Source organism: Leptopilina heterotoma, unplaced genomic scaffold, assembly GCF_015476425.1.
Source record: "Leptopilina heterotoma isolate Lh14 unplaced genomic scaffold, ASM1547642v1 Lhet_279, whole genome shotgun sequence".
In the NCBI taxonomy this organism is placed as follows: Eukaryota; Metazoa; Arthropoda; class Insecta; order Hymenoptera; family Figitidae; genus Leptopilina; species Leptopilina heterotoma.
The window spans coordinates 124,924-143,922 of NW_025110987.1; the positions used below are offsets into that span (position 1 = coordinate 124,924).

Sequence of the window (18,999 nt, forward strand, 5' to 3'; positions counted from 1 at the left end):
GTTTGACCGGAAGATAAATGAAATTTTTATATTTTTAATCCAATTATATTATGTTTAATTCATTTTAATTAAATATTTAGATTTTTTAGTACGACTTATTATCAATTTACATATTATTCCTTCAGGAAGAATGTAATTTAATACTTCAATTGATTATGGAATTATACTGTGGTTATTGTTGTGATAGTGCGTTTTTATGTGATGTCAATGTAAAAAAATATTTATTCCATATAAAATATATTTTTTAACCATCAAGTACAAGTTGAAATGGATTATGGATAGTATATTCATTTCTGCAATAAATAAGTCATTATCTCCAAAAACTCTGACAAATCAACATTGCCCTAACCTCACTTATAAACATGTTAATTTATTTAAAATAGCAGCATTTCTAGATACATTTAAATAAAACATTCAAAAGCTATTGAAAATGCCTCCTGTCAAAGACAAATGGGTGAGACGATTCGTCATTACCGAGACAGATCGTCATAAGAAAGGCTTTACAATTTACAAAGTGACGTCTATTGTAAGTGTATTGATATTGATTTCCAACAATTTCTATATTTGAGAAACAAGTTTTTAAACGCTGATAAATCCATTTTACAAAAAAATGGAGATAAATATGAATTTAATATTTTAAGGACATTTTAAATCGGTCAATCAAGTTTGAATTTAAGAAAAAAATATGTTAACAAAGAATTTCCAACTTACAAACTTTTTGACATAACCAAGATGACTTATAACTTTTTTGTTTTTTACTAGAAAAAATTACCAAAAAGTTTTAATCACTTAATTATGATAAAGTTTAATTAAAAACAAAACCTCTTAAATATTAAAATTGTTATAGTAATAAATTAATACAAATTTTCTATCTTAAAATTAACGTTAATGGTTATGTGAGAACATTTTTTTTCAAATTCTCCTCAGGTTTTGAAAACTTGTTTCTCATCTGTCTATTCCTTAAGATAATTTTGAAAACAACAATTTTAATAGACTTTACTTTAAAATATCATCGATTATTAAATTTATTATTTATTCTAATATATTGTTCATAACTTTGAAAGGAAAAATGAATAAAATGTTAAGCTACCGAAATTAAAGTTTAGGGTAAGGGCATCAGTGAGAGAATAATTGATATTATAGTAAAAGAACAAATTGTTAATCTTTAATAATATTAAATGCTATTTTGTGCACCAAATACTTAGTTATTTTTTTGACTAAACGATTTATTGAAATTAGAAATGTGCGAATCAGAGATTTTACTTCTCCAATCAAATCGAATCCTATAATTTCTTCGATTCTACAATCGAATATAAAGATGATTCGAATTCGAATTTATTTTGAATTTTTCAATAAATTATTCAATAAAGTGATATTGTTAATATCATAAAACATATTTTATTATTTATTTTATTATCATAAATATTTATATTATATAAATATAAACATATTTCATTTTTAATTTATTGAAATATGAAACTAAATTTTATTCTTTATAATTTGAGTTAGTAAAATTTGACTAATTATCAGTAGAACTCTAGTTGCTATGGCTAATTTAAAATTAGAGAGTTTAAAGTAAATGATATTCAAAATCCTCGATTCGAATTTGAACTACAGCTGATTCGAAACGTTCGAATTCGAACTATGGGCACATCTCTAATTAAAATTCAGAATAAAAGAAAAAAAAGAAAATCAACTATTGATATATGAACGAATTTCTGGAACTTTTAACCTTTATGTCCCTCACTCTATTTTCCCTAAAACAGATTAAATATCAAAACTAATGATTTTTTAATATTTATTAAGAAGAGAAATCGTCAATCATCTTGACGTCAATTTTTACTATATATATATACCTGAAGTTAGTCACGGTTATTCTTTTGTTTTTTATTCGTTTTGATAGAAAATAGAAATAAAATATAAAATAACGATTTTTATAACAAAATTCAAGCTTTTGTTTTTTATATGTTTTGATGGATAATAGGTATTATACATTTCTTTATTTTGTTATTATTTTTTTAATTTAATAATATTATTTTTATTTCTCAAATAATTCAAAAATATTTTTATTAATCTAAAAAAATTATTAATATTATTATATTATTCATTATTTCTAAAGAATATTCTGATTCACTCTAAAATTGATTAGATACTCCAAAAAATGTTCCATTACATTTTTTTACGAATTTCTTTAATTCTAAAATTATTTGAAAATATCAATAACTTCTTTTCTAAATAAATTTTAATCATTATTATTTTCCCACAAGAATAAATTATTTTTAATAATTTTTGAAAAAAGTTCTTTGAAAATTTTAAAATCCATTTGTTTACGAAATTTAAATTATTCAGAAATTCTTCCACTAAATACGAATTAAAAAATAAATACTTCAAATAATTTCAGAAAAAAATTCAATTAAACTTTTTTAAAATAATTAATTCTACAGAATTGTTAGTTATAAGTATGAAAAATACAAATTTTTAAAGAATTTAATTTGGAACCATTTTAAAATTTAATTATTTCTTAAAATTCATGCTATAATGCTTTTAATATTCAATTATTATGTAGAACTAACTGAAATTCATTTTTAAATAAATTTTTATTAGATAATTCAATAATTTAAATGCAAAAATAAATAATTTATTGAATAATTAAAATTTCTTAAAATTTAAGTCTGATAAAGAATTTTATCAAAATATTTTTAAATTCATTTTTTGAAGGCACAATTATGAAATTTTATGCAAAGTTAGCAAAGCAGTGATATATTTTGTAAATTTTAATTTTTAACAAAATTTTTTTTAATTTTTTAATTTTTTTTGTGACTAAGTAGTTAAGTAATTAAGTACCAGTTTTTATTGTTAATAGGCATTATTATTAATTATCTATTAATACAAGGAGAAACTACACGCGCGCTTTAGCGCGCGTTTTTTTAGCTTTCACCTGTAATAATTTCAAAAGATAACATTTTTGTAATTTTTCATAAATTTTTCGATTTTTTTATTGAAATTTTGTAAAGATAATCGAATTTCTTTTGAGTAATGATAATAATAAATTAAATACTTTGTTTGGCGGGCGTGACATTTACTACTTAGGGAGCGTTCACAAATTACGTAACGCTAATTTTTGAAAATTTTGACCCCCCCCCTCCCCCATGTAACACACTGTTACATACATTAGCGCCATTTTTTCTGCTGTACATAACAAATAGCTAGACCCCCCCCCTCCCCTTTATAATGTTACGTAATTTGTGAACGCTCCCTTATTTATATTATTTATAAAAAAAATTTAAATACAAATTTCATAAAATTCAATTATTTTTTTAATTTTTAAATAAAAAATTATTCTAAAATAATTAATAAAAAATAATTTTTTCTCGATAGTTTTTCAAAAATTAAATTATTTAAGAAAATCAATTTTAAATCTGTAAAGTCTAATTATTGTTAAGAACAGGAAGAGTTTGAAATATATAAAATCTTTTCAATGCTGAAGAATAACATTCAGAATTTTCTTATGAATTCTTCAAATTGAATATTATTCCAGCATTTTTGACAAAATTTTCTGACTTTTTCCTGATTTCTCTGAATAAATTTAGTAAAATAGTGATTTTGTGTAGAATTCTTCTGAATAATTAAATTTTTTAATGTTAATGACATGAAAATAATATTAATTAATTTTTACTAGAAAACTATTAGAAACAAAATAACAAATAAATAATTAATTGTAATTAAATGTAATTTATTTTTGATAATTAATAAGTCAAAAATAATGTAATGAACATATTTTTCATTATCGTCTCATTGGCATTCACGCTTTCATTAATTTCCATGTGACATGTAATGTAAAAATTACATTATTGTTATATATATATGGGTAAAAATTTTCCAAGTGATACCGCCAAAAATTTTATAGTCTCCAATTTTGTATAATTACTTTTAAATTGTAGTATTAGTGGACCTTTTTGAAATCTGTAAAAATGGCTGACCTAGTATGACGGGTTGCCAAGTTACAGGGGCCCGAATTTATCTGCTTTCATTGCGCACGGTGAATTTCAATTAATCATAACTTTCCCAGATAACAAACGTGCCTGGCACGTCACAGGCACGATGGGCGGCGGACCGCGTGCCGGCTATTACGCACTGTTCTTGCCGTTCATTATTTTCAAGACCAAGTGTGCCTGCAATATGCCGGAATGTTTTCAACACTCTATAATTTGCTATTTATTAATTATTTCTTTTTGTTATTTAGTAATTACATTTAATATATTTTAATTATTATAACTTAAAATAATTATTAACAGAATTAATAGTTACATTGTTTCTTTTGAATTAATGTTGAATTATTATATTATCTGCTCTGGTATAATATATTAATTAAAAAAATGAATGTCATTCTTCTTAAAAATTTATATTTATATATAATATATAAAGTTATATAATATAAAAAATTATTATAGATTATTAAAATAATAATAATAATAATTTTGTATTACACTGCAAGCCCGATCAGCGGTCAGCTCCGGGGGTGCTCGACCGCTGATCGGGCGTAAACATATAGGACCGTACGAACTGTTTTATGATGGGGTACCATTACTTGACTACTGAATTTTTTTTAAGGGGCCAGAGCGTCTTTAATGTATACGCTACTGCCACAACTTTTCGACTTCCTCTTTGCCCCTCGCCCGCCCCATCTACAAACGACGTAAACAAGCGACCACTGATCGGGTGACCGCTGATGGGGCTTGCAGTGTATTACGAATAATAAAAAAATTTTTTTTTTTAAAATTGAATCCTTATACATACTAGTAAATGGTACGCGCGAAATATTTTGTTGAATTTATTATTATTATGCAAATTACAAAACATTTTATTTTCAAATATGAATTTTTGAAAAGTTTCAGATTCAAACTTTCAAAAAATTAAATTTTTAACTAATCTACTAATTAATTATTCTTGTTTATTAATTCCTAAATTTTCAATAAAATTCTTTCCGCAAAAATTCAATTATTTTCATAAAGAACAATATTCTTTGTATGAATTAAATTATTTTTATAAATAAAATATTTCAAAAATTAAATTCACTTATTTTTAGAAATAATAAAATTTTGCGCAAAAATTACCAATAATTTTCAATAAAATGAATTTCATTTTAATAAAATTTCATTTTAATAAAATTTCACGAAATAATTCATTTTTTTTAATTTTTAAAAAAATTTTCGATGGAATTAAATTATTTTCTAAAATTTTAATAAGTCCTTGGAAGCAATTCCATTATTTTTAAGTGTCGCAGTTAAATTAATTGCTAAATTAAATTATTTTTGTAAATAATAAAATTGTTCTGAAGAAATTTTATTTTCAAATTGAATTTTGAAAATAATTGAATAACTCTGAAGAAATCTATTATTTATGGACAATATTGTATTATTAAGAATAAACACAAATCAATAACTATTTCTTTAAAGAATTTTATTAATATTTGAAAATAATTGAACTCCTGTGAAGAATTTTATTAATTTTAGAAAATAATTGCATTTTTGTGAGGAATTTTATTAATTGTTGAAAATAATTGCATTCTTTCCAGGAAATTTATTATATTTGTGAAAATGTAATTGAATTCTTGAATAAAAAAAATTAGTAAAATCTTCACAGAAATTCAATTAATTTCAAAAATAAAAAATTATTCCAATTTTTCGAAAGACTTCAATTATTTTCTAAAATTAGTAAAATTATTCGTAGGAATTCAAATATTTGCTTAAATCATAAAAATTCTTCACAGAAATTCAATTATTTTTCTAAAATCTGTAAAATTCTTCTCAGGAATTCAATTATTTATAAAAATTAGTTAATGTTTTCACAGGAATTGAATTATTTAAAAAAAATTGAAAATAATTCTTAAAATAAATTTAATTAGGGTTTTGAAATATTTTTTAATAATTCTTAGCGAGAATTTAATTATTTTCATAAATAATAAAATTCTTTGAAGGAATTCAATTATTCTAAATTTTTTTGCAAGAATTCAATGATTTTCAATACATTAATTTTAAAATTAAAAATATTGAAAAAGAAAAATTAATTATTTTGCGTTTTAATAAAATTTTTCGAAATAATCAAATTTTTTTCTCAAATTTTAATAAATTTCAATTATTTCTATAAATAATAAAATTGTTTGCAAAAGTTCGCAATACTTTTTAATGAAATTTCTTGAAAGGAATTCAAGTATTTTCAAAACTTTTATAATATTTTTCGAAAAAAATAGAATTTGTTTTTAAAATTTCAATAAATCCTTTAAAACAATTCAACTTTTTAAAATTTTTAATAAAATTCATTGACAATTTTAAAAAGCTGAAAAGAATTTTTTGTTTAATTCAATTATTTGAAAATTTTCATTTCAAATTATTTTAGAAAAATTACACTTTTTTATAAAAGAATATATAGAAATACTTCAAAAAAATTTAATTAATAGAAAAATTCTAATAAAATTTTATAAAAGAATTTAATTTTCAATGAATAATTTTTAATAAAAGTTTAATAGTAAAATTATTTATGAAAATTATTAAGAAAATCGATTATATTCAATAAATTAAAGAGATTTTTTGAAGGAATTCAATTATTCTCAAATTTTTTGCAAGAATTCAATGATTTTCAATATATTAATTTTAATGAAAATTAAAAATATTGAAAAAGAAAATTATGAAAAATGGTAGGAAACAACAACTAACTTCACACTGCGAACAGAACGAATGAAAAATCACAGAGATTAATATAGTTAATTCCTTATAATTAATAAAATAATAATTAAAATTAATAAAAATATAATTTTATCAGATTACAAATAGCAGGCACGTTCGTGCCGGACCATTTCTGGCACGACTGTGCCAGACTGACGGGCTGGCAATATCGCTAGCTATGGCGCGCACATTCAGCTGCTTATGTGCCGGCATTTCGGTCCGATTAATCGGCCCGAGGTCCGGCAAATACGCACCCTATTAGCGGACATTTTGTTATCTGGGTTCATTACAATTAGTCGATTTTAATTTTTGATGGGTGCTTTTTAAAGCATTTTTTACCAGATTTTCAAAAATGCTATTAGTTTTTTTAAAAATAAAAAATTTAAGTAATTTTTTTTGAATTTTAATAATATTTTATAATATTTTTGTGTTTTTCTCCCCATGGGCCCATTTTGATTTTTTAAAAAATATAATATATCGAAAGCTTGACTCTTTCCCTACAAAAACATGTAAATCCGATTCTTGAAGCTTTTGTCTGCTTAATCCAAGCAATTCCTTAATCGACTTAATCAATACATCTCGCGGCAATTGAATATCGTATGCAACGATTTGGATGAACTTCCAAAGAGTTGAAGACGCTTTTGGGTACGCACAGTCTAAAGAAAAAAAGATCTTAAAATTCAAATCGAGCGCATCTAAACAGGTAGAGCATTTGTAATGAAAACTATTGAGCACTACGTAGGATTCTTCAATATTCGTTTACAGATCCAGTAATTACAATAATAGGCTGCAGTGTTCCCTTTCTAACTCGAAGTCTATTTTCAAGATCCGCAATTTTAGCTTCTATGTCTTCAGTTTTCTAAAAAATAAAGGTTTAAATTAAAATGTATTGAGTCAATAGATAAAAAAATTAAATAATATCAACTTACTTCTACTCGATTTATAAAACATTCACGTATTTCTGCAGGCTGATAATCACGGTTTTCTTCTGTATTTTGATTCTTTTTTCGTTTACCTCCAACAGGATCACTTCCAATTAATATTTGCAGAAGGTGTAGAACAATGGCATCTTGAGAATCTAAAAGAAAATAAATTAAGTACAAATATTGTAAACAAAAACTGACTTTAAACAACATCTTCTATTAATACATACTTGTATTTAATCCTGGTAATAATTTTAATAATAACAAGTCGTCAAGAAGCAGTTTATTAATTTTTTTTTCTTCAACTTTTTTGCCTCTTCTTCAAGCTGTTCAATTAATATGGTTTTCAACACAGGACATCTTTTACGTAACAAAGATGATTTATTCGGTTGCAAAATGTTGAAATCCAGTTCAAACTATATTACAAACATTTCAAAAATAATTAGTAACTAAAAAATTACAATTTATCTGTTAAATTTAATTTAAATGATAGTTGAAAAAATACCAATGTGTGATAGCTAATTAGGTGGGGGGTCAAATTTTCCCCAAAAAAATTATTCCCAAAAAATGTTTTCCCAAAAAAAAATGTATCAAAACTATTTTGCCATCAGGATCTTTATTTAAGAAGGACAGAAGTTCCTGTAAAAGATTTAAAGAAAAAATTTTTTTTAAATGAATATTTATATTTAAATAATAACATAATTATTAAGAAACTTACAGATTTAAATTTGTTTTCTTTGACGTTATTTTGTTGGGTTGCTTCTCTAATCACAACGGGCTGATTGTCTTCTCTTCCCTTTATTAAAAAAATATAACAAATAAAATTATTGTCAAAAATAGTGCTACCCACGAGAAGACACGATGCCATTTCAAGTCTCGGTCTCGTCTCGGATTTTACATGCAAAGTCTCGTCTCGCGGGCAACAGTAGTCAAAATGTAAAATTTTTTCAGAATGAATGTTACATATTTTCTATTTTTATGAATTCTTTTATATTTTTCATTTAAATATTTTTTTATTATTAGAAATAAAAAAAATTCAATCAAACAGAAACCATTGTAATAATTTATTAGTTTTACATTTACAAATCAAGGTTGGTAATTATCAAAGTTTACTCACTTCAGCCAAAACAACTATATTATTTCCATTATTTAAATTCTCCACAAGAATTTCATTAGGGACCGAAATTCCAGGAAACTGAATCTATGTGTATAACATAACAACATATTAGTCCAAAAATTATTATTGCTCAAAATATAAATGTAAACAAAAAAAACAAGTTGTTAAAATTCTGACTTTATACACATATACACAAATTCAACAATTACCTCCCTTTCGGCAAACATCTTATCTTCTCTTGACTTTTTTTAGTGAATCTTATTTAAATGCAATTAAAATCTCACCGCAAGAACTTTTTGAAAAAATTCTACCAACAGAAATAAAAGTTTGATCTTTAACCTAACCTCAAAAACAATGCGATGTTAGTTACACAGGTTACACATTAGACAACTTGAGAATAATAATTTTCAATGCTTTATCATACTCACGTCTTGTTCCTTGATGAATATTTTTATTTAAAACTTCATGTAATTAAAAATTGTTCACAATTTGCACTGTTTACACTGAATAAGCGTTGAGCCATTAAAATACATGCGAACGATGCGAACAAAAATACTCGGAAACTCTCGGGATCACTCGGAACGATTTGGAGAACATTTAATAAGATGCCATATGAAAAATTGAGTCATTCCCTTACAATATTTGGAAACATGTGTTATACTATTTTTGCTTGGTATAGAATCATATTAAAATATGAAAACATTCTTTCTAAATTATAGTACTTTTATACTTATATATGAAATAATCTTGTCAATATCTCATATAAAACATGTTAAATTTAATTCTATGATAATATTCCACATAATACTATACTAATTTTCCAAATGGACTATATTAATTTTCAGTATTGTATTGTTAAAAACTATTACAGTCATATGATTAAATACTACAAAAACAGCGTTTTCCCCTTTTTGAAATAAAATATATTAAATTTTAAAACGAAAAGTCTTTCAGTGTAGTATATTATCAACGCTTTATACACACACGCATACATCTCACGGTAGAACTGACATCTCCAACTTTAAACATTAATTATTCAATAAGTAAATATTAATTTGCCCTAAATATGTAATAAATAATAGCTTTAATGATTACTTTTGTTAATAAATTCAAAATTTCGTACATCCAGTGATATGCATATATTAAAAAAACGATTTTCAGGAAATACTGGATAATCATATTTATTTAAAAAATGTAATAAACCGTCACTCACGACGTTTCGATATCAACGTTGATATCCTCTTCAGGTGAAAATCTGTTAAAAGTTCATAAATTTAAAAAAAACATAACCTCAATTTCTCGTGATAACAAAATAAAAACCGTAATTTTACAAACATAACTGAACTTACTAAAATTTTATAACACAAAAAACAACTATTATAAAGAACTACTAATTATTACAATAAAAAATGAAAAAAAATTGAACGTTTATTATAAGGAATTAATTGTAAATAAATTTCTCTTAATTTATGGCATATTTTAATATTGTGAATTTTTATTATTATTTAAAATATGCCACAAATTAAGAGAAATTTATTTACAATTAATTCCTTATAGGTAATAAGCGTTCAATTTTTTTTCATTTTTTATTGTAATAATTAGTAATACGTTATTTTTAAATTTTAGTCAATTTTAAATATCCCGCCAGAAAATTGATTTTTCGAAAGCTAAAAATTGAGGTGTGAACAGTCAAATGTTTCTGCATGCATGCATCATGCATACATAAGTTCGTGTAGCTGTACCCAAAGTTAAATTACTTAAGGGGATGTCAAAGTCGATTGGATTTTTGCATTGAGCTTCAATGGGAAAATCGCATCGACTTTGACATCCCCTTAAGTTACTTTTGTTAAATTAAATAAGTTTTCCTAATTTTTTCTTTTCATTATTTACTAATATGCTATTTAAAACACACTATATTCACTGGAAACTATACTTTGTTACTTTTACATATCAATAATTTATTTATAATTGTTCAATTTACATAAAATAATTCAAAAATTTAATCTACAAATGTTACTTTATTATTCCCAATAATTTATTTTATAATATTTCATTGAATAATAGTAATTTTTTGAGTCTACCCAAAACCTACCTTAAATCTACCATAACTTGGGTATATTTACGGTAACCCAACCCGCCAGGGTTTGGGGTCGCTAATTACGAATTTAAAGTCAGATTTTTGAAATAAAAATAAAGGATCTAATATGGCGGTGAGATTTACAAAAATATTTCTTGAATCTTTACAGAACTTGGTATATAGGTGTTTTTAAGGTCACTGACCATGAAATCTTTTGTGGGCCTGTATTCACGGCAACTCCACGTTGTGACGGCAGGCAACGGAGTTGTTCCGTGATCTGTCAGAGTCCAAAAACTCACTAAGTTTTATAAAAATTCAAGAAATTTTTATAAACCCGACCGCCATATTAAATCCTTCAATTTTATTTAGAACATCTGACTTTAAATTCGTAATCAGCGACCCCAAAAACTCCTTGATACCAAGTTTTGTAAAAATTCAAGAATTTTTTAAAAAACCGACCGCCATATTTGATCCGACATTTTGTATTTTGAAAATCTGCCTCTAAGTTCGTAATCAGCAATCGCAATAAAGCCTTAATTCCAAGATTGAGGTAAATCCGTCTATATTTATAGAATTTTATTTGTCACGAAAAATCTGATATGTATTTTGAGGTTAGGAAAAATCCTGACGTGATGGAGCAAAACGGACTTTAGATTCGTTTTCAGCGACCCCAAAAACATATAATACACCAGGTTTGGTCGAAGGAACCTTTTAACGAATTTTTTTGTGGAGCTGTGTAATTTGCCATTTTGTTGTCTTAGGCACGAAGTAGTATAAGGAGACCTAACGGGACATAAAAATCTGCACACATTTGGGGGACAGAGATATAGGAGATTGCACCAGTAGCAGAGGTTGCGCCTCTGTGGTTAAACTATTGTACTAAAATTTTTCATCTGCTACTGTATATGAACATAACCTACAAATTAGTGAAATACGACGAAGTGTTATGGCGGCCATGGTTTACATTTCAGCCGTAATGGCGCAACCTCTGCTAGTGGTGCAAATACTCATAACTCTAACCCCCCCAAAATGTGTTGATTTTTGCCGCTGCTAAGCATTGGCGTGAGTTGCATTCGAGCGAGACGATGCAAGAAATTTTTAAAACGAGAATAAATCTCGTTCAGATACAATATATTATTGCATCGACTCGTATCGTTGTGTCGAGAATCTCGATAAGTCGATCGAGATCAAAATAAATTTTTAGAAAAGAATGTTTTTGAATTTTTTAATTTATACTTTATTTTCAAGAAACTATTTTTTATGATAGTCATAAACGTTGTTCACCATAAAATATATATATATATATATAAAACAAAATAACGATAAAAAATAAATAATTAAATTGTTATTGCTTATTGTCTTCTTTTAACATTAATTTTAACTCTTCGGCTAAAGAACATTGTACCCATGAATTTAGACACATCAATTGGGTTATCGAGTTATCAGAAAGCTTATTTCTGTGTTTTCGAATCACAAGCGAACTTCGGGAAAAAAGTCTCTCTGAAGGGACAGAAGTAGCTGGAGTGCAAAGAAAATCACGTGCCATTTTCGATAAATTGGGATACGTATTCTGATTTTGTTTCCACCAATCCAAAATATTGGTATTCTTTCCTGCGCGTTTATGAGAGAGATACAAATTTAATTCTTGGGACCATGACGATAATGAGAAAGATTGTGTATCGGAATCTGAGTCGTACAACATGTTCACATCAAAATCATTTGTTGTATTATCGATATTTTCATTTTGAGACTTCTTTTCGACGGGAACCTTATTAAAATGAACCAAACAAAATAATAAAAAGTTACTAAAAATTTATTAATGAATTTAAATCCTAGTAAAATCTAAATACATGAAGATTTTAATTTCAAAACTTTTTAAATAAATAAAAATCAAATTTAGTTTTTTCTGTATGTGATATTCTTAATAATGAAAAAGGAAAAATATATTATCAGAGTTATCAAATTACTAAATAATTATTATTAAAATAATACTGATACTAAATAATCGTTATAAATTTATAATAATTTACTTGTGAATTGAAATATTCTTTTTTTAAAATATTCTCAAAATGCTTCAGTGACTGAGACTCCATTTCTCTTCCCCATTCAGTTTTTTGGAACGTTTCTACCTTAAATTTGGGATCGAGAACTAAAATGGCACAATAATTCCAATTACTTTTGGAATAATGTTTCATCAGTTTCTCTATCGATACTTGCAGGGCTTCGGCAATAGTTTTGTCAACGGGAGTAATTTCCTTTTTTTTAAATATTTCAATTTTTGCTTTTTCAAGCTTATCCAAAAGCAAGTTAAAACCGACGACAACTGTCGGAAGTGTAATATATTTTTCTCCACTTAATATTTCGGATAGAACTTTAAAATACTGTAGATATTTTGATGACGTGCGTAAGGTTGACCACTCTAAAGTTGAAATCGTTAATTGTCGTAGAGAGTTATTATTTTGACATAACATATTTAACGCGTCTTCCATTTGAAATGCCTTCTCCAACATTACAAAGGAAGAGTTCCATCTTGTGGAAACATCTACATTAGGCGATGTAAACTTATTACTGCAAACTTGACAGCAAATTTCTAATTTATTTCTCCACTGTTCCGATCTTTTTAACAAAATAAATAAACTTCTAAGCTTAGAAAGTGGAGAATTTCTTCCATTTTCCTTGCAAGATAAACCTCTTCTATTTGTTTCAACTGTTCCATGATCATCATTTTCATCTTCACTTTCATCAATTTCTTCGAACTTTAATGATTAAAAATTAAAATTTATTCATTAATATAGATTAATAATTAATAATCTTCATAAATTTAATTTTTCTAATTCATAAGCTGGTCTCATGTCAGTAACGTCAGGGAAATGCCAGGGAAACAAAATTTTTTGTCAGTAAAGTCAGGGAAATGTCAGGAAAATTAAATTTTTTGTCAGTAAAGTCAGAGAAATGACAGGGAAAACATTTTTGTCAGTGAAAGTAAGAAAATTTAGCCTTTTTCGACTTTTCTTCCAAATATTGCAACAAAATTCTACATTTTTTAGTATAAAATTCAACTTGTTTCGATGTTTGAAAAATAACTATAAGTAAATTATTGAAAATAATTAATTTTTTAAAGTATTTGGTTACAATTTTTAAAAATTAACATTTGAAAAATTTTAATTGCAAATTTTGAAAATATTTTAATTATCAAGAATGTTAATGAAACATTTTTCAAAAATTTGATTATTTATAAAAGATTTTACCGAATTTCAACTAAATGGAAATTATTCAATTGCATATAATTCAAAAACTATTAATTTTTCAAAAATTATTTAAAATTATTTTTTAAAATTAATTTTAAGAATACCTTTATTCTAAGTATTTAAAATATTATATTTTTATTTTATTATACTTAATTATATTTTCCTGTAAAAAGAATTTTGTCATGGAAAATAGTTTTAATGTCAGTAAATTGTAAGGAAAATTAATAAAATTAATAATAATTTGACCTATTAAAATTAGGAGTATTAATTTATTATTACATTAACCCTCTTGGAGGGTTAATAGTATCATGTACCTCGTTATTATAATCATCTTCTTCGTCTTCAGAATTATCTTCAACTCGTAACACTTTTAACATTGCTTGGGCACCTAAATTTAATATGTGAGCGTAGCATCGATAATGTTGCTCCTTAGAATTAAAATTTTCCAATAAAAGAGATAATTCGTGCATAAAACTGGAATTTGCTGAAGCATTATCTACAGTTATGGCTTGTAGTTTATTTTCAATGTCAAATTTTTTAAGTGTTTTATGGAATATTTGGGCTATATCGTGACCAGTATGGCATCCATTCGAAGGAACAAAATCTATTACAAGTGATTGTAAATTCCAGTTTTCATTGATGAAGTGTCCTGTAATTCCAAAATAACTTCGGTTGGCAACCGAAGTCCAGCCATCAATCGTGAACGATATTTTTGACGAATTCATTTGTAAAATTTTCTTTAAACATTGCTTCATTTCAAAGAATCGACTTTCTACTTGTGACTTCAGCTCATTTCTTAAAGGAAGTTTGACGTCCGGTTTTAAATAGTGAAATAAGTCTTGTGTACGTTCGTCTTCGAAAAAACGATAGGGCAAGTATTTTTCGGTCACCCAATCCACAATTTTTTTATTAAACGTGCCTTGCGTGAATGGCTACAATATAGAAAAAACAAATTTTCAAGAATATCTTAATATATATTTAACGAGCTAAAATATCAAAAAGAAAAATATTTATTTTTTTTAAATTCAAAATAGAATTAAATTAAGAATTGTATAATTTTTTTAAAATATATTAGTCAACATAAATTCTAATGCTTTTCAACTAATTTTATTTTCGCAATATAATTTCAAAAAGTTTCTTCAAATAAATCAAACTTATTCTGTTAAGTAAATTGATTTTTTGTAATTTTGATTTAAAGTGCAATTCAAACTAAAATGGACAAAAAAGTTTACTTTTTATTTAATTAATTAAAAAAATTACTTCAATTAGTTTCTCTGAATTTGGATACGACTCTCGATATTCTTGTAAATGGTGATTTTTTAGATGCCGCTTCAATCCAGATGTATTGCTATCTTTCATTCTAATTTTTTTAATTTCCTGGTTCGTTTTACACAATTTGCATGTCGCTATTTTACAATCATCTTCTATTGAATACTCAAAAGATTCTTCCAAAGTTTTTCCACCATTTTTTCGTCGTTTAGATTTATTTTGATTATTTTCAGTATCATTGTCCACCAAAGGTTCTTGGCTATATTTTAAAATAAGTTACATGAAGCTTTTTTAATTAAAAATTTTATTTTATTAAATTGTCATTAAAAAAGAAGTAATTCTTTTTATTTTGTTATTTTATTAAATAATTTAATTAAATTTTGTTTGTTTTTTATTTGCAAATAATGTAAAATAAGCAAAAGTTTATATTATGTATAACCTTGTTGATTCTGTGGATTGTTCAAGTGTTCCATTTTCTGGTTCTTGATGTTCCCTACACCTTTTGGCACTTTGTTTTCTTGACATTTTTTAATTTCAAATTTGTCATCTATCTGTCAAATATCGATCGAATTGACGAGACGAGAAGAGACGATTAAAAACAAAAGGTTAACGAGAATAAAGAACAATAACAAATTCAGTAATGGTGTGAAGGCGATCGAGAAAGGCGATTTTTCTCGGCTCGAATGCAACACTAGGCGTGAGGTCTCCTTATACTACTTCGTGGTCTTAGAGGACATACATAAGTTGTGAAAATAGTTTTGCAAAATTTTGATTATTTTTCAAGATATTGTTATTTAAACTCTTAAGTCACTTTTTTTCAACAATTTTTATTTCGAAATCTATTATAGTTACAAAAAAATGTTTAATATGAAAATTGTAGGGAATCTATTGAATATTATTAATATTTTATTGGAAAATAAATATTTAATTTTTTTAATTAATTTATTTAAACAATAAATTTAAAATAATTTTTTTTACCAAAAGTCCCAAAAATTTTTTCTTCAAAAAATATTAAAATAAATGCTTAAAATGTCCTTAAAAATCCCTGAAAATTTCAGAGAGGTGTTTTTTGATATTCGTGAGAAATTAATTTTTGAATTTTGCATTGCACGGTCATGCCCACGCGCCGAATGTGGTAGCATCTGCCGTATTCCCTATAGGCCTAATCTACATATTGTTATTCCTTTTTTTTTTTTGAATTTTCCCAGAATTTTTCACAAAACAATTATCAACTCATTAATAAGTTCCTTCACTAAACGTGAAGCTGAAACCTACCATATCGATCAAGTTTCAAATTCTAGAAGTACCGGTATCTAAACCTAGACGTCACCGCCAAATCAATAAATAATTGAAAAATAAATTTAAAGCTATGAAAAAATGTGAGACTAACTCTGCTGGGGCTCGAAACCCAGGACCTATCAATTGCCGGTTGATTGCTCTTCCACTGAGCTACAGAGGTCCACCTCCAACAAATTTTCATAGGAATTCAAAGGAATTTCATTATTCCTTGTATAGTTTATTGTAATTTAATGAAATTTGATATAATAAATGTTTATATAATATCCATTATATTTCGATTAAAGTCGTCGCCAACTAATTTTAAAAAATTGTAAATAATAATATTATATTATAATAAGTATATGGAGTGTATAACTCCTTTTTCATTTTAAGACAAGTATAATATAAAGAAAAGATTTCCTTCTTTCTTGTGGCCTAATGGCTTTAAACTTTATTTAAATTACATCAAAATTTTGACGCGTTTCGATGCAGTATTCTGCATCCTCATCAGAAAAAAATGAAACAAAACGTCAGTCAAAATAAAAGTCAAAAAATAAATAAACATTCTTTACTTTATTATATTATAATATTTTACAGGAATGATTTTAAAGATATTGGGATCACTAAACAAAAAATTTCTTCCACGTGTGCTTTTTTTATGGTCTGACTAAACTATTACCTATACTAATCATGTTTACAAAAAAATTTCTTATTCCTTAAAAATTTGTAAATAAACAAGGGGCCATACACATAATACGATTCGCGGCCAGAGGGAGGGAGGGGGTCTTAGAATTGTGACTAAGTGTGACATGGGGGAGGGGGGTGAACTTATGTGTTACGTCACAATCTTTTAAATTTAAAAATTATAAGAATTTATATGTGACAATGTCACTTTTTCTAAATAAAACAAGTTAAAAATCCTTTAACAGGGTGTCTACTAACCGGGAATTCCGGGAAAACCGGGAAATAACCGGGAATTTTATTTGACCGGGAAAAATCGGGAATTAGCCGGGAATTTTATACCGAACCGGGAATTTTTTCACAAAAATTAAAAAAGTTTTATTATTTTAATTTGTTTTTAAAAAATCAATCTTTATTTCAATTTTTATAGATATTTATACTGTTCTCTAAATTTAAGTTAGTTAAAAATAATTAATTTGATGATAAAAAATCAGTTACCAATTCAAATATATTATGTAAATAAATTAAAAAAAAATTATAAACAGTTAATAGAAATATTGTGAAATTCGACTGAAAATATATAATTAAATTTGTTAAAGAAATTCATTAGAAACTTTTTAACAAATAGAATTTTCAAAGTATTTTAATTTAATAATTGATTAATAATTGAATATTATAAAGAGTAAAATTCTAATGTATTCATGTTTCTTACTGCGAATATTAATAATTAAAATTTTTATTAGTTAATTTAAAAAAATATACATACTTAAAATTGTTTAATAAAATTGAACTTTCGCAAAATTTTTTTTAAATCTAAAAAATAAAATTGTTGTAATTTTTCAATCATATTGTTTCAAGATAATTGAATTTTTCTAAACAAATCATTGAAATTTTTTTACTTTTTTTGAAAAATAATTGAATTTTTTTAAAGAATTTTATTTAAATTTTTCGAAAATAATCAAGGGAAGTTAGTGACCATAATTATAATTTTATTTTAAAATTTTTAAGTCCCTCTTACAGTTTTAAATCAATTTTTCGCTTCTAAAAATTATACTATTCTATGATTATTTAATAATTATAATTATTGAACTTCTCTTAAATTTTTATCATTTTAAATTTCTGAATGTTCAAATAAATGATATTTATTTATTTCTTGAGCAAATTAAATGTTTATTACATATTAAGTAAATAATTAATTATTGCTGCTTATTATTTTCAAAAATTTTAATAAAATTCTTCACAAAAATTAAATTATTTTCATAAATAATAGCATTCTTTGGAAGGATTCAATTATTTTTATAAATAGTAAAATTCTTTGCAGAAGTTCAATTATTATCAATGTAATTTTAATAAAATAGAAAAATCCAATTTTCAATTATAATTATAAAGAGACAAGATTATTTTTAAAAACTTGAAAAAATTCTTTGTTTAATTCAAGTATTTTCCAAGTTTTTAATTAAAATTATTGAAAAAAACATTATTTTCAAAAAATTTAATGATTTATTTATGTTTGAAATCAAATTTAAATTTAAATTTGATAAGAAAAAAGAACCGGGAAAAAATTAGGATATAGCCGGGAAATAACCGGGAATTTTGTTAAACGAAAATAGTAGACACCCTGTTTAAACTATTTAATATCTATTATGTACCTGTTTAACATCTATTGGCATATTATTTATAATAT

The 18,999-nt window shown here is 25.0% G+C and overlaps 1 protein-coding gene, 1 long non-coding RNA gene and 1 other non-coding gene across 3 annotated transcripts in view; 1 reads left to right on the forward strand and 2 right to left on the reverse strand.

Moving 5' to 3' along the window:
• The first annotated feature begins 123 nt into the window (after positions 1-123).
• LOC122504129 (ribosomal protein S6 kinase delta-1) overlaps positions 124-18,999 on the forward strand; it is a 175,482-nt gene continuing 156,606 nt past the window's right edge. The window contains exon 1 of the mRNA XM_043615060.1: positions 124-526. Within this exon, the coding sequence (XP_043470995.1) occupies positions 431-526 (96 nt within the window). The 5' untranslated portion in view covers positions 124-430. The remainder of the gene's footprint in view (positions 527-18,999) is intronic.
• On the reverse strand, positions 7,884-9,314 carry LOC122504130. The gene is made up of 5 exons (XR_006301808.1): positions 9,191-9,314; positions 8,763-8,846; positions 8,364-8,441; positions 8,151-8,284; positions 7,884-8,061 (listed from the first exon to the last, which is right to left on the reverse strand). It is a non-coding gene; the product is annotated as an uncharacterized LOC122504130 (long non-coding RNA).
• Trnaa-ggc lies at positions 16,743-16,816 on the reverse strand. Its single transcript has one exon. It is a non-coding gene; the product is annotated as a tRNA-Ala (tRNA).